Raw genomic sequence first — 21,028 nt, 5'->3', positions numbered from 1 at the left:
AGCTCTCCGGAGAGGATTCTCCCTGGACTTTTCCTAGCGTCTCACAGATGTTCACATTCCTGGCTTGTGGCTTCCCTCTCCGTTGTCAAAGCCGGCAATGACGGGTCTTTCTCATGCCACCTCACAGATTCTGCTGTCCTGCACAGAGCACCCTGTGATTACACTCTGCCCACCCACACAGTCCAAGACAGTATTTTTATTTGAGGCGAGCCAGTTGGCAATCTTTGTCCTGCCTTGCCACATGACAGTGTGTGTGCTGGTTCTTGAGAGTGGAATGTGGACAGTAGTGAGAGGCCATTGTTCTGCCGTTCTAAAATTGTATGGGGTGGTTTTGCTTTCTTTCTAATCTAATCTACTAACCCACCTTCTTCGATAGTAGCTGTTTTTGGGTTATGAGAACATTACTAGCTATTAGACTCCATGCTCTCTCTATTCCTGTTTTCAAATACTGTGGTCAGGCTCATAGGTAAGCTTGGTGGGCGTAGGCACTTTCTTATCCTTAAAATTTTAGGGAGCTTTGAATGCAGGTTCAAAGATGGCACCACTGCTAGCCTAAACTGTTGTGGGAGGGAGGGAGGGAGGGAGGGAGGGAGCCAGCCAGCCAGCCAGCCAGCCAGCCAGCCAGCCAGCCAGCGGCCTGCTCAGCTCGCGTATAGGTTCTGTTAGTTCTCCGAGAGACGGAGATCTCAGCTTTTAATCGCACAGGGTTTGAGCGGGTGATTGAAAGGAAGAGTTGGCTGTGGGGCTGTGCGCACAGGATCTCACAGGTGGTTGGTAAGCAGGTCCTAGCAGGATCCCAGTAGCCAACACTTTTGGGGTGTCTGAGCCCTTCGTGTAGACTTACGCATCTCTGAGGCTCCTGCCTACTGCTGATATGTGCCTCTGTCCTCCCAGGTCCGAGCTCACCAGCTGGTCTTGCCACCATGTGATGTAGTGATCAAAGCTGTAGCTGATTATGTCCGCAACATTCACGACACGTCTGACCTGGATGCCATAGCTAAAGATGTTTTCCAGCATTCACAGGTAACGACACAAACTGGAAGGGCAGCCTTTGGTCAGAGGGTCATGATCTGAATCACTTCACCTTGCTTGTCGGGCCTGGGGCCTGAACAGGACAGGGGCTAACACAGGCAACACCAGAGTCTGGGGTGCTCCTAAGTGCCCTGTTCATACAATGTATGTGCTGAGGGTTGTTTCTGTTTATGGGTCAGGTTTGGCTTTTTTGTTATTGTTGGGTTTTTTTTTGTTTGTTTGTTTGTTTGTTTGTTTGTTCGTTGGTGCCAGGGTCTTTCTGTGTAGCCCTGGCTGTCCTTGGACTCACAGCAATCCACCTGCCTCTGCCTCCTGAGTGCTGGGACTAACGTAATGCATCAGCATGCCAGGCCCATGCCTGAATTTTAAAAGATAAACTGCATGTTGGTCAAATAGCGTTATGGATTGCTGATTTGAGTTTTCTGTTTCAGGAGGTGAAGCATGTGGATAAGTCAGCTTAATAGAGTGGATGAGCTTTGGGATGGTCCTGTTCTGCCTTGAGCCTAAGCCACGGCAGTCATGCTATATGCCTGTAGTCTGGGCCATTCATTCCACCTGCTGTGGGATTGTGGGATTGAGTGGTGGATATCAGAGCCTTTGGAAAGTCAGAGACCAAACAGCTGTTCAGAGAAGCCATGGAGCCAGTGTGCAGCTGCCAGTGTGGGTCTGCGTCTCCCCTTGGGGTATCTGGGTGCCGTTGCACACCAGGCCAGACTGGAAGGAATGGAGCACAGCCAGGCGGTGGTTCCACAGAACCTTGGTTCTCCTCACATGAGGAGAAACAAATTTCTTCTAGCCTGTTTTCAGTGAAACAGCTCTCCTCTAGTGGGGGTAGCAAAGGCTATACAAACCTTGGAGAGTGGGGAGTGGCTAGGGCTGAGGTGCTAGGAATGTTTCATTTGCATGAAGAGTTCCAGGTGCTTGCTGGATGGTCTTGATAGGGAGAGAGGCAGTTCAACCTGTAATTTGGCCACCAGGCTACATGACTACCTCAAGGATGGCAGAGGTGGGGGTCCATACAGGCTATGTGCACCAGCCATACAGGCTATGTGGACCAGGACGTGCAGGCCCAAAGCAGGAGGAAACAGTCCTACTCCTGCTTGTCTCAGGACAAGATTTTCATAGTTCAGAGGTCAGGATGTGTCTCAACTTCACTCTTGCTCTGGACTGACCTGCCCAGCTGGCCAGCTCTCTGGCCTCCCCTCAGCCCTGCTGCCAGCTGAGAGCTCTACCTCTGACCACAGTGCTTTAAATTTGCATTGATTTTTTGGGTACTAATCTTTTTGTGTTTGACCTGAAGGTTCTCATGTCATTCTACATTTTTACCTAACCTAAACGATTCCAGATCATTCATGTGCTGAACTATGATAAAGGTGTTCATACATATGACCTGTGGTATAACCAAGGCTTTCCTACATCTGTTTCAGTCTAGAACAGATGACAAAGTCATTCGATTTAAGAGAGCAGTTGGATATTACTCAGCAACTAGCAAGCCTATGCCATTTCACCCACCACATTACTTACGTAAGTAAACAAAGCCTCTGTGTGATTGTATAACCTTGTAAATCCAGAATGTAGTATTCTCCAGCAAATTCCATATGCTTGTTTTATTTATTTCTCTGAGATGAGGTCTCACTATGAAGACCAGGCTGGGCTTAAACCCAGAGAAATCTGCCTGCCTCAGCCTCTGAGTGCTGGGATTAAAGATACACACACTACCTGTAGACTTGTTCTTGGGCAGTATGGTTTTCTGTGTGGCCCACTTCATTAGTGGTTCCTCAGGGGATGTGTAGACTTTAAGAGAAAGGAGAGACCATGGAGACAGGGTGGCAGATGACAGCAGACAGTCCTCTGAGGACACAAGGGTTCAGGGTTGGCAGTAGCCTCTCTGCTGTTGCTGCTTCTCCTTTTCTTCCTTCTCTTCCTCCTCTCCATAGTCCCCTTTTTCCTTACAGGAGGGCAGGTTTATATAGAGATAAGAAGAGGGGTAACTCAGCCTGGTGATAGTGTTTGTTCATGTTAACACAAGTAAGGATGTTCCTGAGATATATGTGGGAATTAGACTTAAACACAATTCTTTTTGTTTGGTGTGTGTGTGTGTGTGTGTGTGTGTGTGTGTGTGTGTGTGTGTGTGTGTGTGTGTGTGTGTGTGTGTGTGTGTGGTGTGGGGTGCATATGTTCCGTGGTTTGGGAGTTAGTTCCTCCTTCCGTGAGAGCTCTGAGGATCAGTCTTGGCTTGTCAGCTTTGTGTAGCAGGCACCTTTACTCAGACCTGAGAGAATTCAAGCATGGTTTTGTCAGTGTGCTAGGCATGGCGAACCCACATTACAGATAATGGGTTTGGCATGACAGGTGGGAGGTGGGTGAGTCAGTGTAGCCTGTCAGACACTGTAGCTGAGGGAGTGAGGTGGGGGTGAAGGGCTCAGGGTGCCTGGCCATCTGTTCGTTCAGTTGCACATTGGACAATTCATTTTTCTGAGTAGTCAGAGTAACGTTTCAGAATGTGAGCCACACGAAAACCCCTTCCATGTCTTCCCGTCATACCTGGCCTGACCCCATCTCCATGCCTTCCCTGTTTCTACCTGGCCCTGCCTCACCTTCTGACACTTGTTCCTCAGGCCCATGGCATAGTAACTTTCTTGCCTTGAGTGAATTAAGCTGGCTTCTGCCAGTGGTTTTACATCAACTATTACATATGGTGCTTCTTTCCCTGACTGCCTTGAATTTAGGTCAGCTAGTGTATGAGACTTGCATTTGAGTGTCTCTGAGGGCACAGAGTGTTTTACAATACTTGGTGGCCTTGCCTTTATACCCTCTTCCACCTGCAGAAAGTAGGGCCAAGGGAATGAAGGCCTTCAGCACCCCCAGTGGGTAACTACTTGACTGAATGAATTAAATTCATGAATCTTTGAATTGGAGGAGTGAAGTAATGTGATGTGCTTTGGTATGATTCTTGGAAAAGGAGCACACTTTGTGGAATGGGACAGGTAGATATACATTGTTTTACTAGGTAAGCTAAGCTATATCTGCTGTATGCTTTGCACATAGAAATGTTTCAGAATGTCTTGTTTGGGTGATAGAAAGCATGAAATCAACACGACCCTGGGTCCGGCCCACCAAGTGCAAATACTTGCTGCAAGGCCTCGGGCTCCCTGCCCTCTTATAATGACATCACTACATGCAAATTAAAGGGAAGGTGTACGTGAAGTATGTGTTAGTGCCAGATACTCTTTATTACAGGCAGAGTAGCCTTAAGGGCACCAAATGATTGATTCAGTAATAGCTGACGTGAAGAGTGGGGAAGCCTGACAGTTTGGCCTTCAGCATCTGGCTCCTCTGTGTAGTGCTTTGGTTTTCACTACTGTCTCAAGCTGAGTAACATTTATAAAGAGAGAAAACTGCGCTGGCAAGATGGATCACAGGGAAAGGGTATGATCCTGTTGCCAATCCTGATGACCTGAGTCCCATCCCCAGATCTTACACAGTGGAAGCAAAGAACCACCTCCCACAACTTTCCCTCCAACTTCACATCATGGCGTGCGTGTAACAAAATAAGCAAAAAAGTTTTTTGTTTTGTTTTTTAAGACAGGGTTTTTCTGTGTAGCCCTGGCTGTCCTGGAACTTGATCAATAGACCAGGCTGGCCTTGAACTCAGAGATCTACCTGTCTCTGCCTTCTGAATACTGAGATTAAAGGCATGTGCCACCACCACCCAGCCAAATAAAAGTGTGTATTTAGCTAAAACTTCTGGAAACTCAAGGCTGGGGCACTGGGGTCAGCTCAGCTCTAGTGAGGACGTCATAGCAAATTGGGACCACAGTGGTAGCTCTGTGCTGTGACATCATACTATGAAACTGGAAGTGACAGACAGATGCGACAAGCCTGTCCAAGGGCCTTTAGTGATTCCCAGTGTGCTCTAGCTCCTGATGATTCCAGATTCCACCCATCCATCCCCTTCAGTAACAGCAAACTAGGGTTCCAGTGTCTATCACGTGAACCTTTTGGAGACAGACTATCCAAACCACAGTACCTGGGTCAAGAAGCAGCAACTACAGTCTGAGTAGTTACTGAGGTTATGTGATCATCACAGTACTCACAGTGTATTCAGGAACAGGAAGGGAGAGGGGAGCTAGTATCTGCTTTCTATATCTGAGTTTCTAAAAAGTTTGAAAAGGAAATTGTGTGAAACATGTACTAATTTTTCTTTATCATTCTCCCCAAATACTCTTTGTGTAGCATTTAGTCTTTGCTGTTCTTAGGAAGGTATATAGGTTCTATGTATAGGTTCTGGGGATGGATTCTCTGTGTATGAATTCTTTGTGTGATTCTGTGCCGTATATAGAAGGGATTTGGATAGTGGTATCCACTGGGGTTTCTGGGAGAATGGAATTACCAGGATACCTCGGGACACTTTGGGAGTATTGATTGTACACAATGACGTACATATCAAGGCTGGTGGCCATGTCCAAGGCATTTTATGTAAACAAGGTGAATTCCAAATTAGGTTAGAATGTCTGTGAAGTACATTCATGTTTTCAGTCATTAAATGATACTTAACTTTTTGTGGATAGACTTGACTGAGAAGTAAGCTCCATTTTCTGTAATAATCCACTCAAAGGAAAGCACTTTGAATTCTCACAGTGTGCGGCTTGAAGTGAAATGAAAGTTCTAATGCCCTAGCAGTTATGTGAGCAGCGGCCAGTGCTCAGGCACATGTGAAGTGTGAAGCTGCATGAGTGAAGCCAGCAGCTTCCTCATGATCTCAGCTGTCTTTCTGTTTCTGTGAAGAGACACCATGGCTACGTGTCTCACAAGTTGCAGAGGATGAAACCGTGACCATCATGACAGGGAGTAAGGCAGGCTGGGCACAGGAACAGTAGCTCGCATCTGATCCAGAAACAGGAGGCAGTACTACTATGGAATGGAATGGCATGGATTTTTGAAGCTTGCCCCAGTGACATAAGTCTCCAATAAGACCACACCTAATCCTTCTTAAACAGTTCCACCAACTGGGAGTTAAGTACGCACATATTTGAGCCTACTTGGGGGTGGGGCGCTTCTCATTCAAACCACCATACTTAAGTAAATGAACTATACACTCTTGTCGGGGAGGTATACACTCTTGTCGGGGAGGTTAAATCGTCAAGCGCTGTTGAAGATGTAAACAACAGAGCATCTGTACTGCTCTTGAGATGACTCAGCAGGTAAAGGCCCTTGCTGTCATTCCTGACACAGGGAGTTCCATTCTTGCAGCTCACAGGAGTGAGGAAAAGATGACTTACACATGTTCTCTGACCTCCACAGACATGCTGTGTCATGTGTATGTCTGGTGTGCACACACATGCACCACACAAAATTAATGAATAAAGATGTAATAATATTAAAAAGAACTTTTTGGCTATAAGTATAACTTTAATTTTTTCAAAGCCAACTTTTAGTAATGGTTCTTAAATGTTTTAACCTCCCTTCTAGCCACCTAGACTTTCTCTTGTTACACATCTTCAACAGCATTTGACATTTTTAATTTCTACCCACCAGAGGTAGTGGAAAAAATAGGTTATTATGATACAGGGGAAATGAACCTGTTTAGAAATGGTCCTTTGGAGCAAATTGTCATTGTCAGGAGATCAGCAGTTCAGATCATAGGTCAGCAGCGGCAGCTGGATCCACTCACAAACACTTCACAGATATACCAGCAGTCTGGTTCAGTAGTGAGGATAGCAGCAGTGGCAGGTGGCACAACGTAACAGGGACAGCCGGGCCTTAGCTGACTCACAAGTCAGCAGGAGGGATTTAGACCAGCAGGGATGCCATGAGCAGTTCTTTGCTGTGCCTTTCAACAAGATGAGGGAAGACACAAGACCAGCAAGAGCTGCTCAGCCAGCTCTACAAGCCAGCCTCGCACAGGCCGTTGAGGCCTGTGGCTCTCCCTCCAAACCTTACATGTCCTCCATGGGTCTTGCCTCACCACATGAGTCTGTCTCAGCTGACATCACTCTGCCAGTCATCTGGAGTCTGCTGAAGAGGCAAGAAGTCGCAGCACAGCACCAGACGGTTTTTGGTGCATTTCTCTCTATGGAGTCCTGACAAATGGAGTTCAACTAAACAATGTAAGGCAGACCAATACATGCCTGTCGTTAGCGAAGACTCCTTTATCATGTGTCCTTTCATGTGCTTGCTTTAGCAAAACACTCTCTCCTCTTCAGCAAAATGTTCCTTCGTGTGTCTGCTTTAGCAAAACACCCTTTCAGTTGTGTCTGCTTCAGGAAAACACTCCGTCATGTGTTTGCCTTGATAAAGCACTGTCTGACACAACTGACTTTCCAAAGAACCCTTAAGTTTCCACTTGAGGTGAGAATGTTAATGGGACGGATACTTTATCAGACTGTTCAGCAGCTTTTCACAAAACAACCTACTCTTGAGCATACAGCAGTCCTATATGTGGGTACCATCCACTCAGAAACCTGCACTTGGATGTTTATGCCAGCTTAATTTATTATATCTGTCCAAACTTGAAAGTAACCATGGTGTTCTTACGACCATGGGTCACTCGGATAACTACAGCACTGGTAGAGTGGGGCATTATTCAGTCACACAGGTCACAGAAGGACCTCAGGTGCATGTTACTGAAGTCTCCATCCCATGTGATTCCAGTTGTGGATATGCTCCCAAGTCTCCATAGGAAAAGCAGAACCATGAAGTCAGTGAAAGGCTGAGTGGCCCTGGGGTTACGATGAGCGAGCTGTGACCATGTAAAACCTGAAGCACTTTCAGGACCTAGTAGATGTGCCCATTGAAGAGTGTCCAGTGATTATAAAACAGTCATTGAGAATGAATGTCAACAGTAGGAGTTATATTGTTCTGTTTTGTTTTACTTTTTTTTTTCTCTTTTCGGAGCTGGGGACCGAACCCAGGGCCTTGCGTTTGCTAGGCAAGTGCTAAATCCCCAACCCCTTGTTTTACTTTTTAAAGATTTATTTTTAATTATATATATGTGCATGCACATGAGAGCACGTACTCTTAGAGGCCAGAGTGGACATCGGTGGTTGTGAGCTGTGTGAAGTGGACATCGGTGGTTGAGCTGTGTGAAGTGGACATCGGTGGTTGAGCTGTGTGAAGTGGACATCGGTGGTTGTGAGCTGTGTGAAGTGGACATCGGTGGTTGAGCTGTGTGAAGTGGACATCGGTGGTTGTGAGCTGTGTGAAGTGGACATTGGTGGTTGTGTGAAGTGGACATTGGTGGTTGAGCTGTGTGAAGTGGACATCGGTGGTTGAGCTGTGTGAAGTGGACATCAGTGGTTGTGAGCTGTGTGAAGTGGACATTGGTGGTTGAGCTGTGTGAAGTGGACATTGGTGGTTGAGCTGTGTGAAGTGGACATCGGTGGTTGTGAGCTGTGTGAAGTGGACATCGGTGGTTGTGAGCTGTGTGAAGTGGACATCGGTGGTTGAGCTGTGTGAAGTGGACATCGGTGGTTGTGAGCTGTGTGAAGTGGACATCGGTGGTTGTGAGCTGTGTGGAGTGGACATCGGTGGTGAGCTGTGTGGAGTGGACATCAGTGGTTGAGCTCTGTGAAGTGGACATTGGTGGTTGAGCTGTTTGAAGTGGACATTGGTGGTTGTGAGCTGTGTGAAGTGGTTTCTGGGAGCAGAGCTGTCCTCAGCATGAGCAGTACCATGTTCTTTTTTTTTTTTTTTTTTTTTTTTTTTAAGAATTTATGTATATGAGTACACTGTTGCTGTCTTCAGACACACCAGAGGAGGGCATCGGATCCCATTACAGATGGTTGTGAGCCACCATGTGGTTGCTGGGAATTGAACTCAGGACCTCTGGAAGAGCAGTCAGTGCTCTTAGCCACTGAGCCATCGCTCCAGTTTTGGTCTTTGAATCAAAAATTCAAAAGCTTCAATTTTACCATCCCTGGAAAAGTAAGATAGAGGTTGTTTTCCTTATTCCTTGGGACAAGGCTTCTCATTGACCGGAGGTTTGCTATTTCCATTAGACTGGCTGGCTGACCTCTGCTCCTTAATCCTGAGGTTGCAGCATGTGGGTGCTGGGGGTTTGAATCCATGTCTTCATGTTTACAGAGCAAGCACTCTTACCCGCTGAGCCGACTCTCAGTCCCAGGATATTTTAAAAGCTTACTTTATAACTATTTTGTGGTTAATATCTCTAAGTTAACAGAATAGCCCTTCAGGGCAGGATGGGAGGGAGGGCTGGGCTGTGATGTTTACAGTTAGTTGGAAGTGCTTTTAGTTTAATACCATTTCTTTAAACAGGAATCTTAGTTTAATATAGAGCAAAGGCTAGGCAACTCTACGAGGGTTGTGAGTCACTGGGGTGCGTCATAGAACTGTGCTTTGGGATCTTGGGGGAGAAAAGTCAGGGAATGCAGCTCAAAGACACCTGTATTTGCTGCTTTTCTGTGCGTTCCTGAAGAAGTCTGTAATGCTTAGCACTTTTTTTTTAAGTTATAAAAATACTTTATTAATTGAGCATTCTTCTTGCATTCTTTTTCTCTGTTCTTCCCACTTTGCTAATAAAGGCTGCTCTAGTATGTGTTGGTAAAAAGGACATAGGAGAGTGGCAGTGTTGCCTCTACACTGGGCCCTGTGTCTCTTCTGAGACACTCTTGTGGTAGAGAAGGGGGACCGTGGTTCTTTTCAGCTACTGCACTGGTCATGGAACAGAACAACCAATTTAAAGGGAGGCCTGTGAGCTCCCACAACAGGTCCTCAGGGTCAGTCATTTCTTAGGAAGATGTAGAAGACTTCATTCAGTTACCACAGGGTTGACAGATGAGGGAACAGTAGCTTGCTCTATGGAGATACAGGATGTGTTTGAAGCCATTGACTACAATGTGCTTTTTAGAAAATGCTGTAAAAATGTTGGCTCTGGCAGGGCTGGAGCAGTGTTTCAGAGGTTAAAGAAGTGACAGGTTCCCAGCACCCCTGTCCGGCAGCTCCAGGGGATCTGCTGCTTTTCTTCTGGCCTGCAGTCATGTGACATCTGACTGTACTCACAAAATAATAGAAAGACAGTTTGAAGAGAGTCTTTGGATTTTGTGTTAATCTGTTTTGTTTGTTCAAAGGAAAGTTTGTGCTTTTTAGGGAGGTTTTAGTTGTTATATTCAAAAGTAGCATGGCCCAAGTGACCATTTCCTGAAAGTGACAACTGTAACCGACACATCCAGGCCATGCTCTCATTATTCAGAAGTTAGTGGGGGTCGGGGCTCACAACTTTAATCTGAGCACTAGGAAGGCAGAGGCCTTGGAATTTGAGGCCAGTCTGGTCTACCAAGTGAGTTCCAGGACATCCAGGGCTGCTACACAGAGAAACCCTGTCTTTAAAACAAAACAAAACAAACAAAGTTAAATAGAAAAGGTCAGCTACCATAAATTAACCAGACTTTGTACAGTGATTCCAATGATAATGTTTGAGCACTGCTGGATTTTATAGCATATTTTGTCCCTTCTCCTAGCTGTGACTCTGAATTACCATAGAGTCTCTTTAACAGGTGTAGTGGCTCTTGCTTCACACTTGGAGGGGAGCTGGTAGGCTTGTCACTTATGCGCAGATGCATGCGTGTTTGGTGTGTCCGCACCTGTAAATGTGCCCCATGCGTGCTCGTGCTGAGTTCACTCTTCCCTGCTGTTGGACAGCAGTTTTCTTGTTCAGTACAAAGTGGGATGCTGTGTTAGACTCTCTAGTGAGTGAGAGCCAGGGTCAGAGGCCTGCTGTGGCATTTCAGAGCTAAGAGCTGCAGTCTGGAGAGGAGAATTCTAGAGAGTTGGTAGTTTGTAAGGCTCCTGGATCCTGATGGAACTGGAGAAAGTGAGCCGTGATCTGTGCTTCTCTTTCAGCCTTTTTGGGCTGCACAGTAGCTCTGGAAACCCTGTGTCCGCCAGGTTAGGCCAGTGAGGGGACTAGTGTTCTCATTTATAGTCCTGGTTTGACTGTAAGTTGTATTGTTTAAGAATCATCCCCACAGTTTGGTCTTGGAACTTTACTTTCAGAGAGGCAGAGTGAGGAACTCTGGGAAGGGGTACGTACTTGGCTGAGGAAGAGGTGGTCATGTGTGCCTTCATTGCCCAGTGCTGTTTAGAGCAGAGGCTAGAAAAGCCCTCTGATCTTAAGAGAGCTAAGTTTCAGAGCTCTGCCTGGTTTTATTTTCACTTTTATAGCAAGATAAGGAAACTATGACCTCTGGAGCCACATGTTAAATTTGAATTTCTAAAGGTTTCTGGGAAGAGGGGCAGCTGAAGGGGGCAAGGTATATGGGCCCTGGGCTAACTCGGGGATATCCTGGGGATATGGCATTCTCTTCATACTTGTCTTATTATTTTCTTCCTGTATTGATAAAACAGCCCGACCAAATCCATTTGGAATGCCTGGGATGGTGCCACCATATGTTCCCCCTCAGATGCTCAACATTCCACAGACTTCTCTGCAAGCAAAGCCCGCGGTAAGGTATCCTCTGAGTCAAGTTAGTCCTGTGAGCCTTGGACATGCATTGTTTTTTTAAATTCTTGTGTTGATAGAAAGGATAGATACCAGTTTGTCAGATTAGAAATGACTGAAGAGGACAAAACTAATTCAGTCTTGCCTCAGGCCCCGCCAGCCCTATACACTGATTTGTGTTCTGCATTTCAGGTCCCACAGGTGCCCAGCCCAGGGGGCACCCCAGGCCAGGCTCCATACCCATACAGCCTCCCTGAGCCTGCCCTTGCCCTGGACTCTAGCGGGAAGAACCTGACAGAGCAGAACAGCTACAGCAACATTCCTCACGAGGGGAAGCACACACCGCTGTATGAGCGCTCCTCGCCCATCAACCTGGCCCAGAGCGGCAGCCCCAATCACGTGGATTCCGCCTACTTCCCTGGCTCGTCTACCTCGTCCTCATCAGACAACGATGAGGGCAGTGGAGGGGCAACCAAGTGAGTATTCAAGATCACAGAGTGCTCTGGTGCTGCGAACTGAGGGCTTCCTTCATTCTGCAGCCCAAAGTTGTCTACCACAGGTAGGTGCTGTTTGACCTAGGTCTTGCTGTTTTAGCCCCAAAGCTGGAGATCCCAGGAATCTGGGCAAGTTGGAAAGTAACTTATTTATGTTGTGGCTCAAATATGAGGGTTGCTCTGTGGCACCACCGGCCCATCAGGTACATCAACTCCCCTGACAGCCTGAACCTTTGGGTTTCCTGGAGAAGAGAGCCCAAACTTTCCCTTCATCCAAACTCAGCAGCTAGTTAAAGGGACATTCTTGAAACAGCACTGTTTGCCTTGCCAGAGTGTAGAATGCTGCCTGGATTCAGATGAGACTTCTTCCTAGAGAGCATCAGAAGTCACAAATGGACAGCTGATTCAAATTGGATTGCAGAAATCTTAGTGTATCTCCCTTGTCCCCTAAGGTATTCTGTTTGGGAAAAGGGAAAGAATTAATTGTCTTTCCTGTGAGTCCAGTGTCCTTTTGCCAATTTAAGCACTGCTTGATGGGACAGATAACTAGGGCAGGCTACTACTGTGTGACTGCCCAACAAGGCTGGTGGGTGCTGCGCTTACCTTTGCACTCAGATGTGAGAGGTGCGAGAGGCAGTGCTCAGCGTTCCTGCAAGTTTTCCCTGGTGTATCTACTACAAAATAGAAGCTGATGTGTGTTCACCCGGGTCAGTGTTCACTGAGTCTGCACATCTCGTCTGGAGCAGAGAAATATAAAATTGATAAATATTCACTGCCTGTGTGTGCACAGTCCAATGGAAGCAAAGAATTATTATCCAGTATTTGTACGTTTAAAGGAATTATTTAGCAGGTTGATACATTTATGATCTTTTGAATTAAAGTTTCTGGATTGCCGTGCCAGAAATGATCATTTTAAACAAGCACCCCGTGACTCTCCTCACATGTGAAGGCAGCTGATAGGTAGTCTAAGAAGCTTTTGGGTTCTGAGACACTGCACTGGGTCTGAAGACGTAGGTATCTGTACAAGGAGTATGTGTTACATTAAGAACCACTGGCAGAAGGCAGAAGAAGAAAGCTGTAGACTCTGAGCCTTGAGAGATAGGGCTCCAGAAACCAGGTCTGGCTAGTCCTTGGACAGGTGGGTGGTGACTGCCGAGTGTGGAGGGTGGGCATTGAGAGTGCCATTCTCAGGTTAGGGTAAGAGTGCCTTCAGCTCATTGCTGTATTAAAGACTCTGCCTGGCTGCTCCTGGGTTCCCAGAACTCTCCCTGTCTCTATCTCCTGAGGTTCCTGTGAACACTGTCATGTACTATTTCCTATGCATCCTGTTCCTACAGAAGGATGTGGACCTCTCATCCTGGCAACTAGCGCTTGCTACTGTTGTAGGGAAAGTGTCTTTCAGGAAACTTGACCATACACCCTCAAGGCTGGACTTCAGGTGTGTGACTGGGGGACCTAATTTCTTGAATTGGTTGCCTCACTTAGGACAGTGAGTATGAGATTGTGTTAGGAATGTGAGGTGGTGGCGAAGGAGGTAGGGTGCCTGTTCCTGAGGCCCTGGACCCTAAGCTTTGCTTATGGCAGATGCTGTGATACCCTTTGGGTTTATGAATGGGATGCTGGGTGGGTCTTAGGCAGTTATGGGAAATGTATGTAGGGCACATTATATGCCGCATATGAGAATAGCTTGCTGCTCTTAGTGGCTCTGCACATCGGGCTGTATAGTGATAACTCCAGCTGCTCAGGAGGCCGACGCGCAGGCTCTCATGGGCCCGAGTGCTCAGACAGCGTGGGTGGGATGACGAGGCCTTATACCAAAACATAAAGATGACGTCAGCTTTGTATCTTCATAATAAATAAAACCCATAGTTCCAGCATGTGGAGTCTGAGGCAGGATTGCTGTGGATTTGAGGCCAGTCCAGGCTACAGAGTGAGATCTTATGTCCCAAAACTCAAGCAAAACAGAAAGAAAACCAGTAGGAATAGTAAGTCAGGATCTTACTTTGATTTGGACTTGACTAACACTATGTTTTTAGGAAAGTCTTGAAGGAAAGGAAGTTATCTATCTATTCCTTTACCCAAGAAATGCTTGAGCACTTGCTGGCTGGCCATGGACATAGTTGGGGAAGTGTGCTCTGATGGTGTGCGGTGCTGGGGACAGTCTACAGTAGCAACACAGATGGGAATCTAGAGAACAGAGGACAGGTTAGGTGCTGGTCTCTCGGCCTGGCCTTGCAGAGCTGATTGGTCCCCGGCCTGGACACTGTAAAATAGCAAGGAAAGCGTTCCCTCATAATTACACACCTCCCTCTATGTGACCCTTCTTGCAGCTGTCACCCCCAAGACTATGTCTGTACTTCTGCCCAAGCACGATACACCCTGTAAACACTCACTTGTTAGGATGAAATGCAGAGGCAAAGACCAGACTGTCAGTTTCTAATTTAGAAACATCTCCATATCACATTTTGTGTGGTACTTACTTACCATCCTGGCCTGGAACCATAGCAGACTTTGGTCTAGGATGACGTACAGAGTAAGTGGTTCTAGTTCCCCCAACCTTAAGTCAGGCAGGTGATGGATGATGGGGTATGTTACAGAAGAAATCAAAAGCAAGAAAAGTTTCCTTCAAATAATAAATATTTTTAAATGACTAAAGATAGTGGACTGGAGAGACAGCTCAGCAGAAGAGGTGAGCTGTGTGGGCATGCCAATGGGAAGTCTAGGCCTGGCTTTTAATTGGTGACTTCTGCAGACTTTTCTCACACAGTGTTTGTGTAGGAAAACAGGCCTGTCTGTACCTAGGGCAGCGACTGAACCAGCCTGTTGTCTATGCCTAGGATAGTTAGTTTAGCTAAAATAAAATAAAACAAAGCTCAGGAAGACTGGTGCACTTTTGAACTGAGTAGCTCTCTCCCTCTGTCAGGACAGACACAGAGCATGCTTCTTGCTCTGCTTTTTTTGTAAAAATTGAAAAAAAACTCAGTTGGTAATGATTTTTTTTGTTTGTTTGTGTTTTTGTTTTTCCTTTCCTGGCCTTTATTGAACCTTTGTTGTTATGTTTTGGATTAAGAATTACAGTTGAGTCTGCACTGAAGCTGTTTATTTTGTATTACTTTCATAGACTTATTTGGGCTTGTAAGATTTAAATCTAAGGGGATGAATATCTTGGAAGCGTTACCTTCTTACACATTTTTTTCTAATTACCACCTGTAGTAGACAATTACTTAGAATTCAAACATTAAAAACACAAAGAATCCTGCATGATTTCTACTCTAGATGGGGACCAGCCAAAGACGAGTGGCTGTATGACCCTTAGTTTCTCTCTGCATACACTAATTCTAATACACATTCTAATACTAGTCATGCCCTGGGAACAGCTTGCCCTTTTTCTCTTTTCTTATACTTAAAATACTTAAGTATATTTATGCATGGAAGTATGACGTAGGAATACTTAATGTTTAATAAATAGTGTATACTTGATAAATACTGCTAACTCTTTATTGATGGTTTTAAATGTGTATGTAAAAAATCCTTATTTTGAGAAAAGGGGCGTTTCAGTTTTGGGCCTTGTAAAGACTTGTCTTTGTGAGCGTAGATGCATGTGTTAAGTGAAGAGAGACTCCATTGTGATCCTAGTAGTAGGGTAGTATTTCCTACATAGGCTTCTCCACCAATTCTCACAGCATGTGAGTCTCAGGGTCACACCCAGCTGAGGAGAATGAGCTCTGAGAGCAGCCTACCTTCTAGAGCCTGCCGGGCTGCTCCTTGCCCTGTGGGGCTGGCTTGGCCTTTTTAGCTGTGGCCATGTAACTTCCTTCACGCGGATGAGCATATTCTCTGAGGGGTTGTAGGGTTGGTTATGAATTGTATAAGCTAATATATCTGGAATAACTGGCAACTGTCACACTGTTCAAAAATTAACTGTTGGAGCAATGCACAACTAAAACAGTGATTTGGTTCTGTGATGTAAAATAGCTAAAGGACTTTGTTCAGCTCTTGGACTTAGTATGTCAGGAAATAGACTTTAGACAGGGTCTTTTTTTGTTATTCCTCCCCTCCCCTTCCTTCCCCTCCTCTCCCTCCCTTCCCTCCCTTCCCCCTCTCCTCCTCTTCAAAGGTGGCTAACGGAGAATTCATGTTCCCTGCCCTGGAGTTCAAGGACATTATGGGCAGAATTGACAGAATAGTTTGCATGCAGTGGATGAGCGCTCTTCCCGATGGTTGGGCTTGTGTGCCAGAACTTAACATTTACATTTTTATTCTTTAACACATTTCTAAGCTCTTTCCATTGAGGCAATGCAGACTTTATATGTTAGGGAAAATAACCTTGATCTCTATTCCTTCAGAAGAGTCTATATTCTAGCTGTCTGCTAGCTCTGTCATATTAATCTTATCACATACAAAGCTCACAGACACTGGTGGCTCAAAAATTGTGAGCCATGGCCTCCTGGTACATGGGAAGACCTTTTATGAAATGGGTTGTCCGGGTCTGGAGCTCCTGGTACATGGGGAAGACCTTTTATGAAATGGGTTGTTCGGGTCTGGAACTCCTGGTACATGGGGAAGACCTTTTATGAAATGGGTTGTTCGGGTCTGGAACTCCTGGTACAAGGGGAAAACCTTTTATGAAATGGGTTGTCCGGGTCTGGAACCCCTGGTACATGGGGAAGACCTTTTATGAAATGGGTTGTTCGGGTCTGGAACTCCTGGTACATGGGGAAGACCTTTTATGAAATGGGTTGTTCGGGTCTGGGACTCCTGGTACATGGGGAAGACCTTTTATGAAATGGGTTGTCCGGGTCTGGGACTCCGGGTACATGGGGAAGACCTTTTATGAAATGGGTTGTTCGGGTCTGGAACCCCTTGCTTCTTTGAGCTGTGGTGCTTGGGATCTAAGCCTCACTAGTGCAGTGGTGCTACCTGACAGTCACCAAGCTGACCTTGCCTCCACTGGCACTGCTCTCTGTCTCCACAGGGTTGGAGGTGAAGTGGTTGCTTGCTTGCTGTGTTTTTGCATGTACATAGAACTACATCTACAGCCACTGTCCTGGGACAATATGTGGCACAGTCTGGAGCAGTACGTCTGAGACCGAGTTCTTTTTCATGGGAGTCAGGGTTAGACTTACTTCTCTGGGCCTGAATTGATCATCAAAGACTCATGCCATGGGGGTATGGGTGAAAGAGAGCCGAAGAGAGGTAATGCAAGTTAGTGAGACATCTGGTTCTAAGAATAGGGTTAAGGTGTTACTATTGGTGTCAAGTGAATTATAGAATGCTGAACTACATCTGTTCTTCAGAGAAAAGCATTTGTCATAGCCACATACTTGGCTTTCTTACATTGTGAAGTGATGGCTGCCCCCGTGACTGTGTCAGACTGCTTGAACGCTGGCTAGTGTCAAGGTACTCTCCAGGAACATTAATGATAGTCTGTCTTGTGAGCATCGGGGCGATGGCGTTCCTGTATTTTTAACTTGAGTGCATGTAGAACAGAACACGGACACCTTCCGGTATTTGGTGGGTTCTCTAGGGTGTCAGGCAGCACAGTACTGCTCCTCAGCAGTGGAGCCCGTAGACAAGTGCGTCCCCTCCCCTCAGCTTTCCTTCCTACTGTTGCCATCCAGTTTTCAGGTAACTTAGGTAACTTCAGGCATCCCAGAAATGCAGCACACAGATGTGTGTCCCATGACTGTTTCAGGCACTTCTGTTGTCTATAAGCAGTTTCAGAACCTTTGCTGTTTTTTGTATCACATAAGACATAAGCAAGGTCTGCTCTTGGCTGTACACTGAGTGATTTAGAATTATGCCTCCCTATGTCACATAAGCCACAGCTCTACATTCTTGGCTGCTCGTTTACTGATTCATAGCTGAATGACATGTAGTCAACAGGTTAGTGATAGACGTGTGACTAGACCCTTCTCAGGTCTGCCCACTCAGCTGTCAGAGCAACCTCCCCCTTCCCTCACAGGGTCCTTTACTCACTAGAGGTGACTGTGCTCATTTTGCCTCTTGGTTATCACTGTGTTTTAAGTTGAAATTGGGTTTTTATACAAGTAGTGATAATGTATAGAGCAATGCTTTCTCCAACCCTAGAGACCTAGGCACAGTAGAAGCCCTTCACCTTTTTATGTTGACTGCTGTCTTTGGCTAGAACACCCTGCCATGTAATTAGTGGAATCAAGAAAACTCTGGGGTGTCACCACATGGAGCAACACTCTTGGTTTAAGATGGGCGTTACAGCCTTTGTAATGCTCCTCTTACCTCTTTTGCATAAAACTAAAATGAAATTGATTGATTTAAATCTCCCCATTTGCCATATGGATGAATTAGAGAGGCAAGTCAGTAGCCTGAAGTGGCATATTCTGCAGTTATCACAGAGGTAATTTAGGTAGGTATAGAGGGCTGCCAATGAAGGGTGGGTTTTGGGACCATGCACCCAGAAGGGCCCCGGCCATTTTCACCTGGAGTCATCCTGCCTGCTGGCTCTCTTACATGACCTTTGTGTCCCCACTACCTATAGGACATTACTTTTCACCTTTGCTAGGGACCATGCTTACTTGACTGATAATGTTGTGTTGCTTAAATAAAAGTTAAGGAGGGTTTATGAAGTAATGCTTACCCAGGACACTCAACTCTCACCTGTTGTATTTCAGGTTTTGAAAATCCTGCTAAGCATAATAAAGTGTTTTCAGAGGCTGCAGGCATTTTTCCTTCCCTTCCTTCCCTTCCCTTCCCTTCCTTCCCTTCCCTTCCCTTCCCTTCCCTTCCCTTCCTTCCCTTCCCTTCCCTTCCCTTCCTTCCTTCCTTCCTTCCCTTCCCTTCCCTTCCCTTCCCTTCCCTCCCCTCTCCTCCCCCTCCCCCCCCCTTCCCATTCCCCATCCCCCTTCCCTTCCTCCTCCTCTCTCTCTCTTCCTTCTTTCTTTCTCTCTCTCTCTTTTCTTTCTTTTCTTTCTTTCTTTGTTTCCCCCTCCTCCTCCCACTCCCCCTCCTCCGTTTTTTGGTTTTGTTTTACCAAGATGTTTGCCAAATAGAAACAAGTTCCCTGAACTTGAGTTCCTCTCTCTCCTCTGCCTATATCCTAATTTCTTCCCTTTTTACTGATGGTTAACACCCTTCCCCGTGAAGGTGGCGCACCTACAAGAGTGCTGTTACCTTGCACTTAGAATTCATGCCTGATAGCCTCTTTTCCCTTTGAAGTAGGAGGAAATATACCTGAAATAAAGTTTCGAGGAAGCTGTCAGCCATTAGAGCCTGAAAAGTGACTGCTCTTGCTGTTGAGTCTCAGCTTGAGTTTGGGACTTCTTCACCATGAGGTGGTTTAGTCCACAGTATTTATTAATCCTGTTCATCTGTGTTTAGCCACATCAGCGGGAACAAGATTGGCTGGGAGAAGACAGGAAGCCATGCAGAGCCACTGGCACGGGGAGACCCAGGAGACCAAGTAAAGGTATAGAACCCACGCACACCTTCTATTCTTTAGTTCCTGATGGGTCATGTACACAGGTGACCAAGTTAAAGAAAAAATCTTTCTGAAATGTGTCACGTGTCATATGCTCTCTAGAGGGCTCAGGGAAGGGAAGGATTGCTTACAATTCCCTCAGTCAGCTTGGCCTGGGAAGGATGGCGCCCATAACACTCCTTCCTCTCCAGGACCTGGTAGGTGAGCCTTCTCGTGCCCTCGTTTAAAGGGGGTTTGTGAAGACCGACTGAGAAGGCCCTGGAGTGTTTGTAGAAAGCAGAAGTGTCTGGGGCGTGGGTGCTCATCTTTAATTCCAGCACCAGGGAGGCAGAGGCAGACAGGTCGGTGAGTTCCAGGCCTGTCAGGGATGCACAGTGAGACACTTCTCTTCAAAAGAAGAGAAAAAAATAGGGGCCAGGTAAAGTCTACTTCCACCTTACCTGCTTTGTCTGCTAGCCATCTGGAAATCCTGTTTTGATTTGCAAGATTTGTGGTCCCTGATGGGGAACAAGACTTTTGCTTCAACAGGGATGGGCAACTTCATCTGGGTACCAGAAATTCATTTAAAACTCCTAGTCAACCGGATGATGGTGAATCAGTTAGATAGAAGCAACACAAACACTTCATGAGAACGGCTGTTTGTTCATGAAAGAATCTGGCAGAATACTCTGCACTGTTTTGTTTCTATGTTCTTATGGAAGAGGGAAAAGTGTAGACAACTCTTGTGAATTTTTCATGGGTTCTTCTAAGATCAAACTTGGCACCTGTGTATTAAAGGATAAAATTAGCACTCAATTACATACCCTTGTAATGAAGACGTTTATTCCAAGACAGGAAAACACACATGTTTTAGGGTGGCACCGAATCAAGCAATAAGCAGTTCTCGTTTCCAGCACTCTGATCAAGAAGAGTTTATCGTGCAAATAATAATTACCTTCTGGCAGTTTTTCAGACAATTCAGAGTATGCCAGGGCATCTGGATCTGCCTCTCTTTTCCTTGGCGCCTTGCCTGGCATTGGTACAACCCTGAGTTAGTCCACTGTGGTCCAGCTTTCATGTCCTGTGCCCATGCCTGCTGTTTGTGTTCGCAGCTGTTGACAGAGTGGGCATTTTTCACCTAGGAATATATTATCCATTTTTCAGAGTTGGCGTTTCTAGGTCTGAGTCATTGTTTTTATGGGATTAGATTGTTTTAGAGAGAGGATTTGTGGTGTTCTGCATTGTTGCTGTTATTACTTTGTTTTACTTTTGCCTGTGTATAATTAAATGTAGGGCTTTATCATGACTGTAGAGAGAAAGTTTTAGATGGGAGTTTTGTTCTTTATTGCCAACAATTACAAGGCTGAAGTCAGACCTGGTATGAACTCAGTTTTTTTAATGCTAATTATAGAACAGTGGTCAAATGCATAGCCTCTTTGAGTGCTAGTTCCCTAGTGAGTAAAACATTAGCAAGATCTTAAGGACAACAAAAACACATGGTGATATTCAGACTGTAGGGCAGCTTCAGAGAGCTGGAAACTCGATGCAGGGAGCCCCAGGGTCAGGAGAAGCTGGAGTTGTTTTCTGAGGTGAGTCTTGTCCCTTACA

The 21,028-nt window shown here is 45.9% G+C and overlaps 1 protein-coding gene across 1 annotated transcript in view; it reads left to right on the top strand.

The window, feature by feature from the left end:
• Positions 1-21,028, top strand: part of LOC116883724 (constitutive coactivator of PPAR-gamma-like protein 1) — an 88,815-nt gene that overhangs the window by 34,181 nt on the left and 33,606 nt on the right. Inside the window, 5 exon segments of the mRNA XM_032884954.1 lie at positions 895-1,023; positions 2,460-2,556; positions 11,398-11,495; positions 11,684-11,967; positions 19,342-19,429. Of these exon segments, the coding sequence (XP_032740845.1) occupies positions 895-1,023; positions 2,460-2,556; positions 11,398-11,495; positions 11,684-11,967; positions 19,342-19,429 (696 nt within the window).

The sequence above is a fragment of the Rattus rattus genome, chromosome 14 (assembly GCF_011064425.1).
Source record: "Rattus rattus isolate New Zealand chromosome 14, Rrattus_CSIRO_v1, whole genome shotgun sequence".
In the NCBI taxonomy this organism is placed as follows: domain Eukaryota; kingdom Metazoa; phylum Chordata; class Mammalia; order Rodentia; family Muridae; genus Rattus; species Rattus rattus.
This window is presented reverse-complemented; position numbering and strand designations above follow the sequence as displayed.